At 37.7% G+C, this 23,894-nt stretch overlaps 1 protein-coding gene across 2 annotated transcripts in view; it reads left to right on the top strand.

Annotated features, from left to right (window-relative positions):
* CYB5R1 (cytochrome b5 reductase 1) overlaps nucleotides 1-20,224 on the top strand; it is a 30,009-nt gene extending 9,785 nt beyond the window's left edge. Inside the window, exons 3-9 of one of the 2 annotated variants that reach the window (XM_072422366.1) lie at nucleotides 232-304; nucleotides 6,186-6,289; nucleotides 7,120-7,249; nucleotides 7,937-8,020; nucleotides 12,844-12,929; nucleotides 13,764-13,863; nucleotides 20,093-20,224. In XM_072422366.1, coding sequence (XP_072278467.1) covers nucleotides 232-304; nucleotides 6,186-6,289; nucleotides 7,120-7,249; nucleotides 7,937-8,020; nucleotides 12,844-12,929; nucleotides 13,764-13,863; nucleotides 20,093-20,100 — 585 coding nt within the window. In that variant the 3' untranslated portion in view covers nucleotides 20,101-20,224. Of the gene's footprint in view, nucleotides 1-231; nucleotides 305-6,185; nucleotides 6,290-7,119; nucleotides 7,250-7,936; nucleotides 8,021-12,843; nucleotides 12,930-13,763; nucleotides 13,864-14,502; nucleotides 16,332-20,092 lie in introns of those variants that run through there. The other variant, XM_072422358.1, reaches the window with a different exon arrangement.
* Nucleotides 20,225-23,894: the final 3,670 nt, after the last annotated feature.

The raw sequence follows: 23,894 nt of genomic DNA, 5'->3' as shown, positions 1-23,894 counted from the left end.
GTAAGATATTTTTTGGGTAATTATATCTCATACATCTCCCTATTATGTACTACAATAAAGGTTTATACAGGTAGTTGGCAACTTTGAATATTTCCTAGGTCTTTTGAAGCTCTCTTCCCATTGTAGAATCTTTAGCTTAATTATAATATGAATGTATGTAAAATTGGTTCTTTACCTTATATATAATTTACATATTCACTATGTAAACTAGATATCTTAATTTGAATACAGATTATTAATCACAATACAAGAAGATTTCACTTTGCTCTTCCATCAATATTCCATACCCTGGGGCTTCCACCTGGTGAGTACAAGACTACAACCATTAAGCTATATATGGTATTTCTTTGCCTGTTTTTTTTAACATATGTAATGCTGCTTTTGTATAGAATTTCTTACAAATTCATTCAGGCAATTACTGCCAATGCTTTTCAAATAATAAGTGCTCCATTTTCCCAGGAACCACATATGTACACAGGAATAATTGCTTAACTCCAGAATAGTAAATACTGTTCTATACAGGTACCTTACCGCATAGGAGCTATTTGGTATTTACCTATAATACTGGGGAACAATTTTGAACACATTTTTTGTTGACTTCAATTTTTTAGCCTGTTTACACTAAAATAGGTATGCTGATTCTGAAAGTGCTGTTAGTTTTCTTCTATCACCTCAGGTTTTTTCTCTACCTCTTATATTAAGTGGATTTGTATAGGCTATTCAATTACACGCAAGAGAGAATGGTCAGAGGTTGGGCGCTGCTCTACAAACACACGTATTTCCTTTCTTTCAGATCATGTCTGGCTCCGCTGTTTCTCATCGTAAGTGCCTAAACAACCCTGATTAATTTTGTTATATCTTTGGTAGTTTCATCATTCCCAGTCAAAGAGCGAACATCAGCACATTTGTAGAGCAAGCCTATTTGGCATATTACAAAGGTAAACTTGGTGATCAAGATAAGTCTTGGGCCCCTCAAAAGGCGTGCAAACAGTGTGTCGAGGGTTTACAAATGTGGACAAAGGGAGTACGTGATAAGATGCCATTTGGTGTACCTATGGTTTGGCAAGAGCCAGGAGATCATTTTAGTGACTGTTACTTTGTATAGTGAAAACTTCAAGATATAACAGGAAAAAATAAATTTAACATACAGTATCCCAGTCTACCATCGGCTATTCACCCAGTGCCTTATTCAGATAAAATCCCAGTGCCTGTTTTGGTTACACTACACTCTCTTGAAAAACATGAATATGGTGACAACAATGATGAAGAGTTTGAAAGTGAAGAGGACTGTGTTCGTAAAGGATTTGATCAGCATGAGTTGAGTGATTTGGCACGTGATTTGGGACTGTGGAAACAGGCTTCAGAACTCCTAGCATGAAGACTGCATGAGAAAAACGTACTTGATAAAAGGAACTTACTTTCGAACCAGAGAAATTGCATTTCTGCAGTACTTTAGAACTGACAGTGGCTTTGTGTATTGCCATACTATACCTGGTTTAATGGAAGAATTGGGAATTCCAATCTTTAACTTAACTGAATGGTTACTATTCATCTATAGCTCAAAGAAGAGCTTAAAGTGTGTCCTCCTTCACAATGGCAATACATGTGGGTCAGTTCCAATAGGCCAATCAGTTTATCTTTGTGAAGAATATGCACACATAAAGAGAGTCATTAAGTTGTTTCAATATCACCAACACAATTGGGTCATCTGTGTTAACCTTAAAATGGTATGCTTCCTTATTGGTCAGCAACGCGAATACAGCAAGTATCCCTGTTATCTGTGCATGTGGCACAGCAGAGCTCGTGAGAGGCATTGGGTGGAAAGGAATTGGCCTCCAAGATCTGCCCAGGTGATCCAAACATCCTACATGAGCCACATGTTGATAGAAATAATATTATATTCTCACGTCTGTACATGAAACTGGGTCTGATGAAGCAGTTCGTTAAAGCTTTGCCAACTGAAGGAGGCTGTTTCAAGTACCTTATTTTGGCATTTCCTAGCCTGTCATTTGAAAAAATAAAAGCCGGTGTGTTTGATAGTCCACATATTCGGCAGCTCATCAAGGATGAACATTTCATAAGGACAATGTCAGAAGTCGAAAAAAATGCTTGGTTACACAGGTCAACCAATCTATAACTCAACTGAATGGTGACTATTCATCGATAGCTCAAAGCGAGGCTTAAAGTGTGTCTTCCTTCACATTGGCAATATATTTGGGTCAGTCCCAACTGGCCATTCAGTTTCTCTTTGTGAAGAATATGTAGACATACAGAGAGGCATTGAGTTGTTTCAATATCACCAACAAAATTGGGTAATCTGTCAACCTTAAAATGGTATGCTTCCTTCTTGGTCAGCAACGCGAATACACCATGTATCCCTGTTATCTGTGCATGTGGCACAGCAGAGCTCGTGATAGGCATTGGGTGGAAAGGAACTGGCCTCCCAAGATCTGCCCTAAAACCAGGTGATCCAAACATTCTACAAGATTGTTGATAGAATATTATATTCCCACCTCTGCACATGAAACTGTTTCTGATGAATCAGTTCTTTAAAGCTTTGCCAACCAAAGGAAACTGTTTTAAGTACCTCAACTCGGCATTTCCTAGTCTGTCATTTAAAAAAATAAAGGCCGGTGTGTTTGATGATCCACAGATTCGGCAGCATATCATAGATAAACATTTCATCAGGACAATGTCAGAAGTCGAAAAGAATGTTTGGTTATCATTTAAAGCCATTGTCAAGGACATTCTTGGAAACACACAAGCAAATAATTACAGTGTAAAGCTGCCGGAGATGCGCGGCTCCAGCCGCGAGCTCTTTCAGTTGCTGAATTGCGCGACAGCGTACGATTTCGGATCACGAATACGAATGCGCGAGCGAGCTTCCGATTTTGCTTGATGAATCAGCCTCAATGTGTGCACTTGTTTACTAACTACCGCCATGAACCTAGATAGAAATCCTGTCTGTGTTACAGCCAATCCATGGACCTGCCTATTTACAGGCTAAAGCTTTTCCAATGCTAGAGATAACCTTACTACATTTCCCTACAACTATTGTAATAATTTACATAAACTGTAGAAAGACTACTATAGCAACAGGGAAACCTTGAATTTTTCCCAGTGACCAAAAATGATATCTGGAAAGTCTATAAAATCATAACCAAAGGAGTATAGAATGTTCATTTACTAAAGTGAAGTATTACCTTGCAAGGAATATATCATTTCGTAAAAGTGCTGAAAATTAACTGTGACTTTCTATATTTAATAAATGTATTATTTACAGGATGTCTATCTACAAGCAGACCTGGATGTACTGTTTGATTGGGCAGCCAAGTGGCAAATGATATTTAATATTGATCAATGTAAAGTTATGCACTTGGTGGCTAACAACATGCATGCTTCATACTGTCTAGGAGGAATACATTTGGGGAGTCAGAAATGGAAAAGGATCTGGGGGTTTTGGTAGATCATACACCCAACCTAGCAGTAATCCCGAGTGTGACTCAGGGTGGATTCCACATGCAAAAAGTGGTAATCCTGGGGTCGCTTTTAACTAAAAAAAACCCACTTACCTTGCTCTGTTGCTGGTCCCCCCAGGTCCTGGGGACACATCCCGACGGGATCTTCGGGGTTTCCCGGTGATGACGGTACATGCGTCGGTGCGGGTGGGAGGATCAGTGGGAAATTCAAAACATTTTGTATTGGATTCAATATAAAATAGCTGTATTGAGTCCAATACAAAGAAATATTCATATAATATATAAATATATAATTATATTATATTTATATATTATATATGCTACTATACCGTTACATTACATGTTTAAGTATTTTTTTTTTATTTAAAGTTTATTATTAAAATTTTTAAATGTATTAAATATCAGTGAGTTATGTCTAAGAACTACAGCCTACAAGGAAAAAAAAAATTCCATGCAAAAAATTGTACCGCTTTTTGCATGGAAATGTGGACTGAATTAGACTGCTAGGGAGGTTAATAATAGCATGCAATGCCAAGCTGCAATATTTAAAGCTAACAAAGTACTTTCTGGTAATAAAAGAGGAATAGACTACAGAGATGGAGACATTATCCTGCCCCTGTACAAAGCATTGGTCAGACCTCATCTGGAATATGCAGTTCAGTTTTGGGCACCAGTTCACAAAAAGGATATTGTGCAATTAGAGAGAGTGCAGAGAATGGCAACTAAACTAATAAAAGGAATGGATGAGCTCAGCTATGAGGAGAGATTAGCTGAACAGAATCTATTCCTAATTAAAAAGAGACATTTAAGAGAGGATATGATTACTTTGTATAAATTTAAAAATGGTCCATATAGAGAACTCTCTTCGTGATTATCCACATTAGGGTCATTACAAAAGACAAAGGGTCACTATTTGTGTCTAGAGGAAATTTAATTTCTGGATAAGGAAGGGATTCTTCACAGTAAGGTCTGTGAAAATGTGAAGGAAGTATACAGGAAAAGGGGGAGGGTGAAACACCTCTACAATATGGTTTTGCCACACCTAACTCACTAAAAGATGTGAGTTAAAAATGTAGAAAGGGTAGAGTATAGGTTAAAGGAACCACAGATGAGGTGTTTGTTAAATGGTCTGTCTTAAAAGAAATTAGAGTTGCGATAGTTCATGTATTGGAGATTTATATATTTTTTTTTATATATTCAATTTAAGGAAAGTGGTTAGTCTAGAGTCACACTTACTATGTTGTTGAGGAAATAATGTGATAGTATGTCCAGGAGGAGATATAAAAGGCTGTTGTCACCACAGGATCGACTACAGGATTTGTAGTACTGTGTATACAGTATACATGTATAGGGTATGTAAATGAGGCTAATGTATGTTACTTACTTTCCTTAAATTGAATATATAAAAAAAACGTTATTTATTCAATACATGAACTATTGCAACCCTAATATCTTTTAAGACAGACCATATACCTTTCGGATATACACACATTACTGGAGCAGTTAAATCACTACCAAACTTTATTTTTAATATTTAAATGCACAAACTACCTATGTATACACAATAACTTCTGTATAGGTTTAAAAATATTTTACTTCCTTACCTTATACACATGTCTGTTCATCTTGAATATGTTTAGAAAACCGTGATAATTACACCCCTAAAGAAGCCAAGTTGGCGAAACACGTCGGGTTAAGACACCATACAGTTAAATACAAGATTTTGACCAATAACGCTGGCATGAACACAGCTATTGAACCTGAACTATTTACTGTGATAGCATACTCTGTCTAGTATTTTCAGATCAAAAATATCCTGATGAAGTAATCAGGGATATACTATATCCTATGTTTGTAACAGCACTAATAATTGTTTGAATACTGTAACAGGCATAAATATTTATCTTATAAAAAATATTTTGCCATAACAAACACCTCATCTGTGGTTCCTTTAACCTATACTCTACCCTTTCTATACCCCTCAGGAAGTATGTTTAGCAAGAACTATAGATTGTTTTAAGAAAAAGCTGGATGCTTTTCTAGAAGCACATAATTTAACTGGGTATTAAAGTTTTAAAGTAAAGACAACAGAGACTGTTGATCCCGGGAACGTCCCATTTGCCTCACAGGATCAGGAAGGAATTTGTTTTCCCCTATTGGAGCAAATTGAACTAGTTTTTTTTTTTTGTTTTTTGCCTTCCTCCATATTAACAGTGTCAATAAGGTTTTTATCTGCGATATGTTTATTTCCCTAGTGGATGAACTTGATGGTCTTTTTTTAACCTAACTAACTATTGATTTTGTGTTTTTTTATTGCCAACACAAAGAAATTAGTCTAGAAATTAGTCTAGTTTTGTATTCATATCACTCAATTCAGAATGTCTTAGAAGTGTTGGCTTTGTGTACTAAAGATTTTGTAGTCTCCATCAGAAGCCTACATAACAGGTGGACAACACAGCAGTTAGGAGACAGTTTGGAGACAGGGACAAATTGTTGTCACTTTATAACATGAACTTACTGAACAGGACATTTTTTTCAATATGGATCGCTAGGTGCTATTTTAATAAAAGTTGCAGATTTAAAAACTTTTTTTAGTTTATAACAAATTTTAGGGATTAGGTATACATTTTCTTTATGTTGAAAAACGCATTTGTTTTAAACTGTATTTTTTTGGCATTTCATCTGCTTCTCCTTGTTTCTTCTTAGGCAAATATGTTTATCTTTCTACTAAAATCAAAGGTAACCTTGTGGTGAGACCATATACCCCAGTGTCATATGAAGATATGGGTTACGTTGACTTCATAATAAAGGTATAATCAAAAGATATATTTGCATTTACCAACAATAGTTTCCTTTTTTTTTTTTTTTTTTTAGTTTCTTTTGTAAATGGTTTTTTAGAAATATGATTAAAGTTCCCCAGTCAAATACATGAATGTGTAATGAAGCACATACTTGTAAAGAAACAGAATACTTATGCTTCACACTTACTTTACAACAAAACTTCCCCTGCTGAATGGTACCTCAAAGTCCACTTAAAAACTGACAATTTTGGAAGTAATTTCCTGGGTCCTCTGCAGCTATTCTTGGATTCCTCTGCTGACCTCCACATCACTTTTGTTTAATGTATTGATGTGTGAGAAGGAAATATCAGTGTAAGCTCAAACTTTCCCAAAAGCGTATTCTCCCGGTGGACTTCTAAGGTAGAATTCTACTGAATAGAGCAGCATATTGGCAGAGGAAATAGTAAGTATTCTTTTTTCAAAAAAGTATGTGTCACATTGCTCTTTAGAAGCTGCAACAAGTTAAATAGTGCCCATCTCATTTTCTGGCTAGAGAATGTTCAGCATTACTCATGGTTTCCTCCCTTTACAGACCCTGGCACACCACATTTCTGAAATCTTTTTCCAATGCTGTTGACAGACCACAATCCAAGCTTTTACTGAGCTCAGTAAACAATATTTTTTACAAATTTTTATATCTGTATTACATCAACTTCAGTGTTTTCATTTTATGATGGCAAAGTTATAATAATTTCTTATACACTGTTACTAACAAAAAAAATACATTATTGCTTAATAGTACATAAAATTGAATTACAACAGATTTATAAATCCATAGTATGTCTCTTTTCTTTTTAAAGATCTATTTCAGAGATGAACATCCTGAATTTCCAGAAGGTGGTAAAATGACTCAGTATCTCGACAATCTCACCATTGGGGACAGCATTGAAATTCAAGGTCCCAGAGGACTTCTTGAATATGAAGGAAAAGGTATGGAATAGAAAAATAATTATTTAGATACAGAGCTAAAGTTATATGCAAGATTAAGTATTATATTTAGAGCAAACAAGAAGGCTTTGGAGGCTGAGGACTGCCAAGCAAACCCGTACTTCCAAAGGAAATGAGACTTGCATAAACATTCAGCCCTCTATATTTCTGAATCATTTTATTTCTATTTTTCACTGAAGTTGACATCTACCTATGCTTTTTTAGTTTGCTTAATTATTAAAATTTTGTTAAGGTGTGCAAATGCATTTTGTAGGATCCCTATTCAGATTTCAGAACATCTTAGTCATCTTTATGTGCCTCTGTTCTCCTCTCCAATTAGCATTCTCTTTGCACTGCAGCACAACTGATTGGTTCATTGTACTGTTTCTTTTTCTTTTCTTGAAGCTCTGTTCTACAGGGATTGCAAGAGATTGATACTATGCAGAGGTGTAACTACATAGTAGGGGCCCCACACTGAAACTGAAAGAAATCCTGCCCATCCATAGCACCCTCTTCCTGCTTCTTTTAAAAACTACAAAAGTCTCTTTTGTTTGTTAATGCTAATATTTCAAATGTATGTTATCTCTGATTTATCACAAACGTTACTGCAATTCTAAGAAATATAGGTTAAATATGAATTTTTACAAGGTGCAAGTATTTTTAATATGTTGCCACTCTTTTTGTGATTAGGTTATTTTGCCATTCAGCCAAATAAGAGATCTCCAGCACAAAGAAAGTTTGTCCGTCATCTGGGAATGATAGCAGGTGGAACAGGTAGGTATTACTTGGTGCCCTTCCTGTCATGAGACATGGTAGAAATCTTGTCACAGGTGACATGATACTCTGTGAGTTGTGAAAGAAAAGGTAATGATCATGAAATAGTTATCTAAGAATTCACTTGTTATGACAGAAATTGGAGGCCTGCCACTATTGACCCATTTCCTAAAAAATACTAGTTGCCTCTATGGTCTATGCATGAGATAACAAAAGAATATTTAATATGTTTATGTTATGTTTATAGTGTAAACAGTAATTTCTGAAATAAAGAAGAGCTTATGTGGGAAAAATACTTTATTTTTCCTACAAAAAGGTATATCTAGCCAACCATATCGGTTGCAGTTTACACAAGATAGTACTTGTTGCCAAGAAAGATTCACTTCATCACAAAATGGATTCTCCTACTTGTTGGCAATGTAAGGAGGGGCTGAGCACATATGTGTGGGACAACAAGCAAATTATGGGGCCTGATTTATTAAGGCTTTCCAAGACTGGAGAATATAGACCATCATGGGTGAACCTGGGTTTTTCTGCAAACCTGGAATGTATTACTGAAAATATTTTACTAATAATTGGCAAATGTTTTTAATCATCGACAAAATCTATTCCAGGTTTACTAGATAGCCCAGGTTCAGCTACAATCTATCTTCTTCAGTTTTGAAGAGCTTTAAAAAATCAGACCCATGGATTTTTGGAGTCAGATTTTTAGGTATTTTAATTTAAAACAAGCTCATAAATTGAAAGTCTTGTTTAGATATTACCCCACAGTAGGTCGTATCATATAATGTGGTGATGCCAATTGTAACCGACAGCTAGGACTAGCATAATTAGGAAATAAAAACTAGGTTCAGTTGTTTGTATATAAATAAGGCACAAGGGTTAGGTTTGAAGGAGCAGATCAAATACAATATTTAGTTTGAGATACGCTATATTACTGCTGCGTGTATGTAGGGAAGGGATATTGTAGCTTACCTCCTATAAGTAATAGGGAATCGGTGTCAGTAGGATGAAAGTGGTTTATCGAGAGCAAATCATGGTAAATACAAACAATGATGCATATATAGCACCAACACAAGATCGTGCTGGTGAAGCTTTTATGTTCAAATGGAACTGGATAATAACTTATGTTGTTAAAAAAGGCCAATGACAAATTAATTAAGGCTACAGGTCAAATGAAATGTACTAGTTGCATTAAAATATACATTTAATATTTTTTATTAATTATTTCTTAACTGCTTGAAATTCAGCTTTAATACCTTCTGAGTCCACAACCCAGAGCAATTATGTATATATATAGGAAAATTCATAATCTGCTTCTTATTCTTAGTCAATAACTTAATGTTTAGCCATAATGTCAGAATGAGAGCCGTGAAAGTTAGCATTGATATATAAATCTAATAAAAATGAAAATAAGGGTAGCCATCCCCCCCATGTTTAAAATAGGCTGACATCAAATACACTTATGATTTGAACTTAGATGTGGGATGTTAAAGATGGTAAAAAGGGGCCTTTCTCTATAATAGGACAGATAATATAATATAATAGAAGGATTTAGAATGCCAAAAAATTAATTATGCTGGTCACAGATGGGCAAACACAAATTAAAAATATTTATGTAACAAGCACTCTTTGATAAAACCTGAGTGCAAGACAGACCCATGATCTTTGCCCTGATTACATAGTTTACTTCTTAAAAAAATTGTTAAATGACTGAATATATACTGGAGTAATAAAAATTTTAATATGCTATTGTCAACATTTCACTGTGCGTCTGCCATTTAAAAAAAGTGGTATTTTTCCAGAGGCATTTTCACATGACCTTTGAATTGCATTCTGTCAATTTAAGTAGGTGCAGAGTAAATTATGCCACGCATTCCTTTTTTTTTTTTTTTGTTAGAACTGGCACTATACACCATTGACCTAAAAGCCAATAGGTGGCAGCAATGTATAATCTGAAAAAAACAAGAACTATAGTTTTTCTGCATGCTATGACTTCATGAGGTAACTACAGGCCTGTATGTTTAACTTCTATTTTAGTAAACACATTTAAGGAACAGGAAGGACAACATAATTGAGTGTGCATTAGATATTAATAACCTAGCCTATAGCATAGATTTAGGACAGTCAAAAACATTTACTTGCTTTTTATGGATAAGAAAGCTGAAACTTAGACAAATGGCTGCCTGTGGATACGGTATTTTTGAAGTATACATTTGACATAGCTCCTCACAGGCAGTTGATTGTTCAGGTCTGTAGGTTTAGAAAATGTGAGCTGTGAATGTTTGTTAAAAAAAATTCAATCAAAGATGAATGAATATTGCTTCGTATTCTGATTGATCCAAAGTTGCTGGTTCATTTTGTGAACAATTAGCTTTTTACCTATTTAAAAATTAGTTACGAGCAGGAGTTTGGAAATAATTTATTTCTGTGGTTGCAGATTGCCCAGACTTATTGGGTAAAATACCGTCTTTTCAAGCTATCTGGTCAAGGCAATTGTTTCATTGACTTTACCATAAAATTGATTCTGAATTCAGTAAAGCAAAAGTAATCAGTGCTAGGCATAGAAATGTAATAACATTGCTTGGGCAGGTTGGAAATGTTCCATAAATCATACAAGTAGCTGATGCATAGGGTATGTAGGGTAAATAAATCAATGACGTAGAACAATATGGTGTTCTAGAAGAACATAAACTTAAAAACGCCATGCAGTGACAATCTGCAGGCTCTGAACTAGCAAGATGCATTCTTGTTTGAAAATAAGTATACAAAAAAGAGCAAAGCTAGATTCCTCCCAAGCCAAATAGCCCATGGCCTAAGGAGCCATGGCGGCCAGAGGAGGTGCCTGGCCACTCAGCCCACTTCTGAATTAAGGATGTGGCAAGGGTCTTTTGGCATCATATTATATATAAACATTAGGGATTGAACAGACACAGTCTTTCCCTGGTGTCAGTAGTGTGCAGTGGAAACAAAGCAGACTGTGCTGCTGGGACGGGGGGGCCAGACTGGGGTGTGTTTTGCAGCCTTCTGGATTCTCCATTCAAGGACAAAATTCTGCAGGCTTGTTGAACAGTCTCTCCACACACCCAGATGGATTGATCTTGTCCATCTAATTCAGAGAGAAATTCAGAGAATAAAATTGTGTGATTGAGGTCTGTAATAAAAAATATTATAAAACACCTGACTGTATTTTTGCTTTACCTAAATGCTGTAAACAACATTAAAATGTCTGCATGTGTACAGTATTTATACTCTATATATGTGTACAGAAAAATATAAATAGAAATTTTTTTTATTTACCATAAATACTGTTTTTTTTGTTTTTTGTTTTGTTTTTTTTTTTTTGGCTGGTGGTGGTGGCATGGGTTGTACAAGAGAAATAGATACATTTAGTCCTGCCCTATTACAAAGCATTAGTAATACCTTATCTAGAATATGCTGTTCAGTTTTGGTCACTAGTTTGCAGGAAACAGAGAAGGGCAAACTAATGATAGCTTGCTAAATTCTTAGCAAATGCTTGCTGAAGTTGATCCTCTTAACTAGTGTTTCCAAGCTAAAATTAATATAAAATAATTGCTATGCTAGGAATAAACTGTTACTGTTTTGTAATTTTTTTGATATAATGAAGATGGAGTTTTACCTTATATGCACCAATCCAGTAGTGCTGAATACATTAAAAGTTTTGATGTTTTTAGGTTGCCTACAATGGACACCTGCACTCATGGGAAGGTGGCATTATATATTCCACGTGGAAGCAATGTTTTAGTTAAAGTTTCAGATACAACAGATGCATACACTTCTAAATTATGCCTACTATTATCTTAATAGTATTAAACTTGCAAGAGAGGCTGCAGAGAAACAGAACCACTCCACCTATTACTAATATTTTAGTTAAGGCATAGTTGCAATCAAATTAAGGCACTTGCTTTCATCAAAACTATTGTGTTGGCTCCCCAGTTATTAAAGAGCAAACAACCATCCTCCTGCCCCTATTGCGCATACATGGCAGACAAGCACCTGATGCTACTAAATTGAAAAAAATGTTTTCTTGGGATAGATGCTTACTGCTATTTTAGCCTGATATTCTGTTCCTTCTGCTAAAGTAATGTAAATGGTGTCCCTCTCCAAATTGGCCTCAGAATATGTAGTTAAATGGCTATAAGAGGGACAAGATAAGTGTAAAATCACTCACACCTATAAAAAGGGATTTTCATGGCATATGAAATTACAAATAATAGAAAATGTTTTATTTAGAAATAAAATGCAATTTGGTTGTTTACATTACTATGAGAAAAGACATTATAAAGACAGGGGAGGAGGAAAAATGAGTGAGTGGCACCCTGCTGCACTCTCCTCCCTTCACTTCTATTGCAGTCATTTATTGTCTGTCATTCATGGATCAGTCAGGATAGATCCAAGAACAATGTCAGTCAAACCTCTGTACACAGATTCTCCCCGAGATGAGCCAGACTGCTCGTATCAGCCGAGCATCTTGGACATGGGTATATAGCTTAAGGCTAGGTACACACGTGAGATGATTCTCGTCTGATATTCTCCTCAGGGCTGGTGAATCCACAAACGATCGTAATGCAAGTGAGGGGGGGGAAGCACAGTGGGGTGCCGCTCACTGTTCTCCCCCCTCCCCTCTCTATAGAGCAGAATGGCACTTATAGAGCTATATAAGCACATTCATACATTTTGGTGGGTCTGTTTAAATCACTGATTCATGTAACTTGTTCAGTACAAATATGATAGTTACAAAGATGAACAGATTTGGATATATATGTTTGTTTACTTTATTTACTATATTTTATCTCTTTCAGGTCTGACTCCAATGCTGCAGATAATCCAAACTATACTAAAATACCCTGAAGATGAAACAAAATGTTTCTTACTGTTTGCTAATAAAGTGAGTATTGTACATAAATGATAGGCTGGATGTAATCCTTACTTTTAACATGATGAAGGAATTAAAGATTGTGGTGGTTGTGAAAAACTTTTCCTCTTTTCCATGTCTCTTTTCCACAGCAGAGGCAAACCAAGAGGGGTACTCTGGTTGATCAATGGCTTCATAGTAACTGTAGCAATAAAATATAGCCACATCAATGTCCTAAACCTATCCCCACAAATTTTAAATTTTTTATAAAAGGTAGATAGGGTGAAGGGGCAATCTCATGCTTTTGTGGTGAGATCGGCACTCTTTTTTTTTTATAAATATACTTACAGAAGGATATATTACCCGATCTCGGGACTGAGCTGTGCGAGTTCAGGTGATGTAGACAGAAGAAGGAAGAAGATGTCAGTGCCCAGCGTTTCCTCCACACTTGAACAGGGAAAAAATCCAAGAGGGTGTGGGGTCGAATTGAGGCTAGCTGTGGAGGGATCAAGGGCTCTGCCAAGGCAAGCGTTATTTTTTATTTTAATGAAAGTTCTGTTTTATGTCGCTGAAACGTATTTTCTCCAACTTATGTATCCTTGTAAATAGTGGTAAAAAGCTATTTGTACGAATCCCTAAAACCCACCAGTCTTTACATAAAAAAGGAATCTTCCAAATTTTTTAAATTCCATTCTGGGGATAAAAACAGGATCTTTTCATGAGAAAAGTGTTACCTGGTGTGAAAAAGTGGTAAATGCACCACAACCTTGCTGCCAGCGTAAATTAGACACTTAGAAACTGGCTGGACCAAGGACAGCAGGCCACAGCCTAAATGGCAAGAGTTTAAAAAAGTGTATCTTTTTTCAGTCAGAAAATGACATCATTCTGCGGCATGAGCTTGACAAGATACAAAAAGAGCACTCGGAGCGCTTCACGCTGTGGTTTACTGTGGATAATGCTACCCAAGGTAAGCAAGTGTCATTATCACATGTGTTTATCATCTACTACTCTGCTTTCTTTTTATTTTACATTATGCGTAGCACAGCAGGATAACAGGTGAACCTTGTAGCAGCAGGTATGAGACTCCTTAGGGTAAGAAACAGGAATTCTTTAATCAAGAAATGTACTCTAAAGCCACGTACACGCTTCCAATTATAGTCGTTGGAAAGGATCTTTTTCACAATCCTTTCCAACTACTATGCACTGGACGATGCATGAACTAGTGTTGTACATACAGCACCGTTGTGCTCTATGCTGAGGGGAGGGGGGCTCTCCCCCTTACCTTGCATTACGATCGTTCGTCGTTCATCGTCTGGGGATCCGCCAGGATGGTTGTTTAGACGATGAACGACGCGCGCTGTACACACTTCAGATTCTTGTCCGATATCGGCCCTGCGCCGATTAACGGGCGAGAACCATTGGAAGTGTGTACGTAGCTTAACTCACCAGAGGTCATCAGGACTAAGCACAAAATGTCACAGATAACTGGCTATGCTACATTTTAGATGTACAGTAAACAAAGTAACAAAAAAGTGAATGTACCGGTATTTTACCTATGATTGACCTATGTATTACTTTTATCTTTTTGTTCTTTGATCGTGTTAAGATTGGGAATACAGTACAGGTTTTGTTGATTCAAAGATGATCCAAGAGCATCTGCCACCACCAGCTGATGATACCATCATTCTGCTTTGTGGACCACCTGCCATGATTACATTGGCCTGTAAACCCAGTCTGGACCTTTTAGGATATGAAGAAAATATGTGTTTTGTTTACTAACAACATTGGTATTTAAAAAAAATCTTTACTTCAAATATCTGTCTATCAAGAATTTATACTTCACTTCTGGGATAATGCCATTACATTGATTCACAACCAGGTTTCTTCCATCCCCCAGAAACTCCACCAGTGACTAAATATTCTGGGTCTCTCTGATTGACACATATATGACAAGAATATATATAGGATAATCCTTTTAAATTCTTCACATTATAGCCTCAGAGGAGTAAACCACAATGGTTAAGGACTAAGGATATCAAAATCCAATGGGTGATCTAACTTGCTAGGCAACCTTGCAATAGTATATAATGTATAAAAGAAGAAAAAGAATGAGGTTAACGGCTCAGGGATTTTACGAAATATTTTATACGTGTATTTGTTACATAATATCAAAGAAAAACATTTACATAACACAATCATACAATATGTATAGATACATGAAAAATATTTTGTAAAACTACTTAATACTATACTGTTATGTTGATTATTTAATCCATTCATATCTAGCACTAACTTGAACAAGGTTTTCAACCTTCACCATGCCACATTTATCATCACGCATGTTTGTGTCTTTTATGATCTCCCATTGGTACACAAGTAACTATATTCCTTTCTTGTATACACAAATAATCTGTTACTTTGTATATCACACAAATATTTTGAATGCAATATACCTACATCTATATATATGTAAATATATACAATCTTCATGTAACCATGTGATACTTACCATACTTTATAGAATTTCAAATGAACATATGTATATATGTATTCGCTTGAATTTAGGTATTTACCTGATTTGACTTACTGATTTTCTATACGTATTTAGACTGTAAAGTACGTACAAAAGATATCCCTGAGGAAGCCTAATGGTGGCGAAAGGTGTCGGATTTTTGCACAATCTTTATACGGTCAGGACTTTTGCGGTTCGTCACACATTTATTTGTTGGATGACATAGAAGCACTGTGTCTAGTTTATAATACCTCAGTCTTGTTAAGTCAGTGTTTCCCAACCTTTCTTAGTCGCGGCACATATTTTACAATTAGAAAAATCCCACGGAACACCACCAAAAAGTCAGACACGTAAAGCTACCTGCTGCCATCTAGTGGAAGAGTTTTTTTTGGTTCTGCCTATCACTATACATCGCTGGTATAGACAAATGAAGACAAATTTTTTGCAGTAAATAAATTATTTTGGGACCAATTAATTAAAATTGGATAATTTCCCACGGTACACCCGAAGATCTCTCAAGGCACACTAGTGTGCCGCGGAACAGCGGTTGAAAAACACTGTGTTAAGTGTTAACAGGACCAAGGTAAAATATCTGATTGCGTTATGTAAATGTTTTTCTTTGATACAATGTAACAAATACACGTATATATTATTTTATACAATCCCAGAGCTGTGAACCTCATTCATTTTCTTCTTTTATACATTATATATGATTGCTTAATGAGGTGGCTCAACATTTAAAGTTATTAGTGAAGAGAGGGGAACACCCTTAATGAACAACCTTGCAACAGATTTTACGCTGACAACAAAATGCATGCAATGTTTTTTACATATAATATAACCTGTTAAATGACCTACAACCTTTGGATGATGTTAGGCTGACCATCCATTATTGTGATCTGTTTGTAAAGCTTGCATCTTTTGAGAAGAATATATATATATATATATATATATATATATATATATATATATATATATATATATAGCTTTTTTTTAAACACTCTATTATGTATGAAGACGTGTGCTTTTGTATTGCACTATACTTATACAACTACTCTTTACATAGGACAAAATTATTAAATGAAGACGAAAATATTTAACATTATACCTGGCAAGAGCGCTCCTTAAACTATTTGGGCCCCCAAATAACAGCTACATACACTCAGCTATATACTTGCAACTTCCCTCCATTGTTCCAGGAACTAAATGCCTACTTGAATAAATGGAAGGGACACTCATTGTCGCTCTTGGGGAGAATTGCGTCAGTGAAGATGATGCTATTGCTCCTATATTTGTTTGAAACCCTCTCGGTTCGGGTCCCTCTCCCTACCTTGAAAAAGTTACAGGCTAGAAATTTGAACTTTATCTAGGCTCACAAACGTCACAGACTTTCAAAGTCGGTGGTTTGTACAGCTAAAGCACTCGGAGGTATGGGGGCTCCGGACCTGATAAAATACTATGTGGCGACGCATCTTCGCTACTTACCCTCCTGGACTATGTTAGTCTCCCCCAGTGTATGTCGGAAGTTGGAGGAAGCTTGGATTTCCCCACTTCATCCTAATTTGATGCTTTGGAGCTCCTCCTGGTTACAGCCTGAGAGGGATTTCCTGTCCCTGATGGTTTTTATGAGGAATATCTGGAGAATGTATAATTCTAAGTACAATCTTTCCTCTTGCGGCTCTGTGCTTACATCTATCATACAAACCCCTCTGATACCTGACAGCTTAGCTAGAAATATATGGCAGCCATGGCAAGACCGGGGGCTTTTTCAGCTCGGAAATATATTACATCCAGTGGAAAAAAGATTGCTTTCCTTTTCGGAGTTGCAGGAAAAATTTGATCTCCCTCAAACATCCTTTTTTGCTTTCCTACAGATTAGACATTACATACAATCACTCCACTCTGCCCAGATTCACTGAAATAACTCCTTTTGAGAGGATTTGCATTGGAGGTCCTTTTTCTAAGGGCCTCATTTCCTCCATTTATGGCCTTCTGCAGGAATCAGCAAGAGAGGTATATGGTAAATTTGTATACATGAGTACCTGGGAGAGTATTTTGGGCGGTGCCCTGGAGCAGGATACATGGTCCACACTGTGGGAAGCAGCAAATAAAAGCTCAATATGTATGCTTTATAAAGAAAATCTTTACACGATTTTGTTCTGCTGGTATCATACGCCGGCAGTGTTACACCGCCTGTTTCCGCCTGGAAGTAGATCCGGCTTGCTGGCGCTGCGGGTCCCATTTTGGGACTCTGGAACATATTTTTTGGTCCTGTCCCCTTATTCAGGGCTACTGGGGGAGAGTCAATGCACTAATTGGGGACGTGACTCAACAACGATTTCCCCTTGCCCCGCTCCACCACTTGCTGGGATAGCCCCTTATGGACCTCCCCAAGTCCGCCCGTCAGCTTATTACACATATTTTAGTGGCTGCTCGTATTCTAATCTCCATCAAATGGAAACCCAGACTGCCCCTCTCTATGGAGGATTTGTATGCTCGTATTCAAGACATACGCCTGATGGAGTACCTCACTGCCCTCCTCCGAAACAGGGTTGCGAAATTTGAACAGATATGGGAACCTTGGGATGCCTACTATACCAGTCTACAGGTTTAATATGTCGCTGGTTCCAGACGCCACTGTGCTTCCTATCCATCTTTGTTTGTACCCCCCCCCCCTCCTATTCCCCGTCTTAGCTTTGTTTTTTCTTTTTGACTCATTTCTTGTTTTCTGTTGTTTATCTGCTGTTTCTGTATTTTTATAGTCTATGGGGTTTGATAGGCCGGTACAGTACGGCCACTGTTTTTTACTGTTACTTACGCCAGAGTTTTATGTACCCTTGTCGGATGTACCTATCACCCTGTATGCTGTGTTTACGAGATGTTTTGCTGTATAAGCCTGGTTGTCTTTGTATGTGAAAATGTTCAATAAAAATTCAGTTAAAAAAAAAAACATTATACAATTAGATATGAAATAAAAATACTTTAAAAAAAATTGATTTTATGTAGTTTATTTTTGCCAACTGTTTTCATTACATTTCATTTCTTCAATTGATTGGTGTGTTTTGATTCATGCTTGTGTAACTGCAAACTGGGAAAAAAACTTTACACATGAACGTTACACACTGAACCCTGGGATACACCACTAATAACCTTAGACCATTCAGAGTGTGAATCAATAATTACAACTCTCAGGATGCGGTCTTTAAGCCAGTTCTCTATCTATTTACAGACTGACTTTTCTATACCTATTGACCCTAACTTGCAAATTAACCGTCTGCGGGGTACAGTGTCAAATGCTTTAGCAAAGTCCAAGTACACTATATCAACTGCTATTCCACTGTCTACCTGTTTACTTCCTCATAAAAAGAAAGTAAATTTGTTTGACAACTTCAGTCTTTCTTGAAGCCATGCTGACTATCACTTATAAGTGGTTCTTTATCAAACTCTCTATGACCTTTCCAACTTTGGATGTTAAACTAACCAGTCTGTAGTTACCTGGTAATGACTTTGAGCTCCTTTTTTGAAGATAGAAACCACATTGGCCTTATGCCAGTCCATCAGTACCATGCCATTGACTAAAGTTTTATAAGTAGAACCCAAATTGACATTTTGTTTGGAAACAAACTGGGAATTAGGGAAAGAGCATTGGCACATTAAAGCAGGGAGTTCATGCACAAGGCCATCTTTGGCCAGACCATTATTTTAATAAATGCTGAAGATTTTAAACTATTCAAAATTACACTTACAAAAATACACAATTACATTTACAAAATATTGATTATTATATTTAATATTGATTGCTTATTGATTATTACTGTACCTACATGATAGATGGCAATACAACTGTGGCCTGGGCATCTTCACAATGTCAAGAAAAAGGTATCATTACCCAAAGTAGATCATAGTTTGCTGCGTATATGCGGCTGCGCGGCCTCAGACCAGTCAGGGTGACCATGCTAACTATTGTCTACTGCAAAATGCACCTACACTGAGCACTTGAACCTCAGAACTAGACCATGAAACAATGGAGAAATATGACCTTGTCTAATGAATTATATTTCCTTTTAATATGCGGATGGCAGGGTGCATTGTTTACGTGGGAAAAAGCAAAGAAATTATTGTACAAGTAAGCAGAAAAGTGCATGGTACCTGGCAATCATTATCAGAAGTGCAGATTTTGTCAATCCTGGGAGAATGATACATTTCGTCATTTCCTTGTATCAAATGGTCCCTTTTGAGTAAAAAACTATTTGAAACAATTCTTTATTAATACATATATGGCCTGTAGTGTAGCCTCTTTTTTTCAGCAGGAACTGGCAGCTCAGTCGAGCTTATAATATGGAGTCGCAATGGGAACGCTCAGCCAGAACAAGAGCATCAGTATTTGGGACACTGCACTGCTGAGCCAGGAAGGGAAGATTACACAGTTCAACAAAAAAAATATTTTCAAAATATTTAGTGTATTTTAGGTCTGCTGAATCCAGGCATGACATCAGTTTCAATGAATTGGCTCTAGTTCTTGTGATACATGAATCAGTTTTACCAACAACAAATGTTAACACAGCATATTATTATCAATTTTATTTACACCGATGTTTTGCATTTATATAATAAATGTAGCATTACTTTTATGAAACTTCCATTTGCCTTCTTTTTATTCATACATTTTCTTTTTTTTTTACAGAAATGTGAGTTCTTCAAGAAGAATTTGGTTAAATGACCCTAATGTATTTTGCTACATTTGTGGTAAATATTCTCAGCAAAACAGAGAAACATGACGTGAAACAAGCATATCTTGCATATTTTGGTATTAAACTGCGGGACCAAGATTAGTATTGGGCTCCTTATATGGTATGCAAAACTTGTGTAGAGTGTCTACGTCTATAAAAATAGAAAACTGAAAAGTTTAAAATTTGGTGTACCAATGGTATGGCGAGAGCCCAAAAATCATCATAATGATTGTTATTTTTGTGCTGTGAATGGAAAAGCTTTCAATAGTTATAAGAAAAACAAGTGGGAGTGCCCTGATTTGGAATTAGCAGGACAACCTGTGTCACATGGTGCTGATGTTCCCATACCAGTGTTCAGTACACTCCCTGATATTCCTGTATCTGACATGGAGGATATACAGGGTTTAATCCAGGAGTTAGCAGTGGAAGTAAAATTGAAGGAAGTGTTTCATCAAACCAGCAGTTCTCCCAAGAAGAGCTCAATGATTTAATAAGTGAGGTAAGTCTGTCAAAACAAGCATCTGAACTTTTAGCATCACAGCTAAAAGAAAAGAACTGTCTGAGACCAGAAGTTAAAATACCGGTTTATAGGACAAGAGAGGTGACACTCCTACCATATTTCAGTGAAGATGGAGACTTTGTGTACTGTTGTAACATCCCTGGACTACTAGCCCATAGAAGATGTTTAAATTACCCTAATGTATTTTGCTACATTTGTGGTGAATATTCTCAGCAAAAACAGAGAAGAAACATTACAGAATTTGTGAAACAAGCATATCTTGCATATTTTGGTATTAAACTGGGGGACCAAAATAAGTATTTGGCTCCACATATGGTATGCAAAACTTGTGTAGAGTGTCTACGTCAGTGGAAAACTGAAAAGTTTAAAATTAGGTGTAGTTTTAGTATGGTGAAGGCCCAAAAATCATCATAATGATTGGTATTTTTGTGCTGTGAATGTAAAAGGTTTCAATCATTACAAGAAAAACAAGTGGGAGTAAAAGTGGGAATCAGCAAGACGACCTGTGCCGCATAGTGCTCATACCAGTGTTCAGTATACTCCCTGATATTCCTGTATCCGACATCGGAGGATATACAGAGTTTCGAGTGTAATCCAGCAGTTGGCAGTGAAAGTGAACATGAAAAAGAGCTCAATGGTTTAATACGTGATCTAAGTCAGTCAAAACAAGCATCTGAACTTTTAGCATCCAGGCTAAAAGAAAAGAACTGTCTGAGACTGGAAGGTAAAATAACGGTTTATAGGACAAGAGAGGTGACACTCCTACCATATTTCAGTGAAGATGGAGACTTTGTGTACTGTTGTAACATCCCTGGACTACTAGCCCATATGGGAGTACCAGAAGACTGGCAGGTTTTCATAGACAGTTCCACTCGAAGTTTGAAATCTGTTTTACTGCATGATGACAACTGCTATGCATCAATTCCAATCGGCCACTCAACAAAACTTAAAGAAGAATATGAAAATATCAAAATGGTCTCACAAAAGCTTTGCTATCATAAACACCAATGGTCCATATGTGTTGATTAAAAAACAGTGATCTTCCTACTTGGACACAAGTGGATATTCAAAGTTACTGTCATGGTACTGCAGGGCAGGACGGTGGACCCTCTGTGTCACCAGCTCAGTTGGTAGAGACGTGCGCAGGGCGCAGTGTCTAAGCAGCTGCCCGGTTTTTACCAGAGCCTCTAGAGGTGAGGATGTTGCTCTGCGGGCAACTGCCAGGTTGCGGCCCCTGTGCATGCCGAGGCAGGTGACTGTTGACAGGCAGAAACAGGACGTGGTACCAGAGCGAGGAGCAGAGAGTAGTCAGGCAAGCCAGAGGTCAGGGCAGGCAGGAGTAGTCAAGGTTAACCCAGTAGTCAAGGCAGGCAGCGATCAGGAGTAGTCAGGGTCAAGCCTAGGTCGGTACACAAAGAATCAGGAGCAAGAGAATAAACAAACAGGAACCTGGAAGCAGAGCCAAATTAACTCCTTGTTCAGGCAACTTCCTGTTGCCCTTCACTTCCTGTTAAGGACAGGGCCTGTGATGAGTGGAGCCATGTGATCTGCTGCATCCTATCCTACCACCAGAGAGGGTCCCAGAGACTAGAGGTTGTTGGTGTTCACATCTCCACCAGCAGGGGGAGTGCTTCTGCGAAACACTCTAGTCCTCTGAGGTAGTGGAGCAGCTGCCTGGGAGTCACATGACCTGGACCAGAAAGTGAGCCGAGGAGATGATGCCTTAGCAGAGCTGGTGCTGGCAGCAGGGGAGTGAAAGGTGGGTGGCACTGATGGAGGCACAGATCCCCTGGACCTGCAGGGATCTGTGACAGTATTCCTCCTCTTAGGGCCCCTGCCATCCTTCCCCCCCCCCCCAGGCTTGTGGGGAAACCTGGCGTGGAATTCCCTGAATAGGCGGGGAAGCATGGAGATCCTTACAAGGGACCCAGGAACGCTCTTCAGGGCCGTAGCCTTTCCAATGCACCAGATATTGCAATGATCCCCGGAAGTGTCCAAAATCTGTTCTACTTCATATTTTTCTTCTGAAGCAGCAGGGACAGGTCCAGGGGGTATAATCTTCTTAGAGAACCTATTGAGAATAACCAGTTTAAGGAGAAAAACGTGAAATGAATTATGGATTTTTAGAGAAGGAGGTAGTTTCAACTTTGTGACGGGATTAATCTGAGACAGGATGGGAAAAGGACCAATGAAACGTGGAGCCAACTTGGGAGACGGCATCCGTAACCGAATATTTTTAGTAGAAAGTCAGACCTTATCGCCAGGGGAAAACTGAGGTGCAGGGGACCTTTTCTTGTCAGACCATTTCTTGTAGCTTCGAGAGGAGCACTTTAAAGTCTTTTGAACCTCTCTCCAAACTTGCTGAAAGTGTTCAACAGTAGCAGCTGCAGCCGGAACATTAGACAGTGTAGGGACTGGAGCTGGGAGCTTGGGGTGGCGGCCAGAGACAATGAAAAAAGGGCTGTGACCTGTAGATTCATTAGAGCGATTGTTGTGAGCTATCTAGGCAATAGGTCAGACCAATAATTTTGCTGGGAGTTGATGTACATGCAGAGAAACTGTTCCAGGGATTGGTTTGTCCTCTCAGTTTGCCCGTTAGGGAGTAGTAGGCAGAGGAGAATTCTAGCTTGATGTCCAACAGGTGACAAAGGGCTCGCCAGAAGCAAGAAGTGAACTGCACTCCACGGTCCGACACTATGTGTAATGGTAATCCATGCAGACGGATGACTTCCTTGAGGAAGACTTTAGCCAAAGTGGAAACAGTAGGAAGACCAGGAAGGGGAATAAAATGGGCAATTTTAGAAAATCTATCTACCACAACCCATATTGTAGTAAACCTATTAGAGGACGGGATATCAGTTAAAAAATCCATTGAGACATGAGAAAATCCCCTGAGAAAGGACCGGAGGGGGATATGCAAGGCACCTTGTGCCGAGCACACTCAGTGCAAGCAGCCACAAAGTCACAGACATCCTTCTTCAAATTTGGCCAATATTTACAGTTGAATATGTAAAAAGTTTGGTGTTGCCCATGATGACCAGCAACCTTGGAAGCATGCCCCCATTGAAGGACCGCAGGGCGGTTGCTCTTTTTAACAAATGATTTCCCGGGGGAAATCTGGTCCTGCCGGACTGGAGCATGGGCATGATTCGAGCAGGGTCAATACCAAAGGTGGGTTTTGTTTCTAAGTCCTCCTTTTAAAAGAGCAAGAAAGAGCATCAGCTTTAATATTTTTG

Source organism: Pyxicephalus adspersus, chromosome 1, assembly GCF_032062135.1.
Source record: "Pyxicephalus adspersus chromosome 1, UCB_Pads_2.0, whole genome shotgun sequence".
NCBI lineage: Eukaryota > Metazoa > Chordata > Amphibia > Anura > Pyxicephalidae > Pyxicephalus > Pyxicephalus adspersus.
Note: the sequence above shows the minus strand (reverse complement) of the source record. Positions and strands in the feature narration are given on the sequence as shown.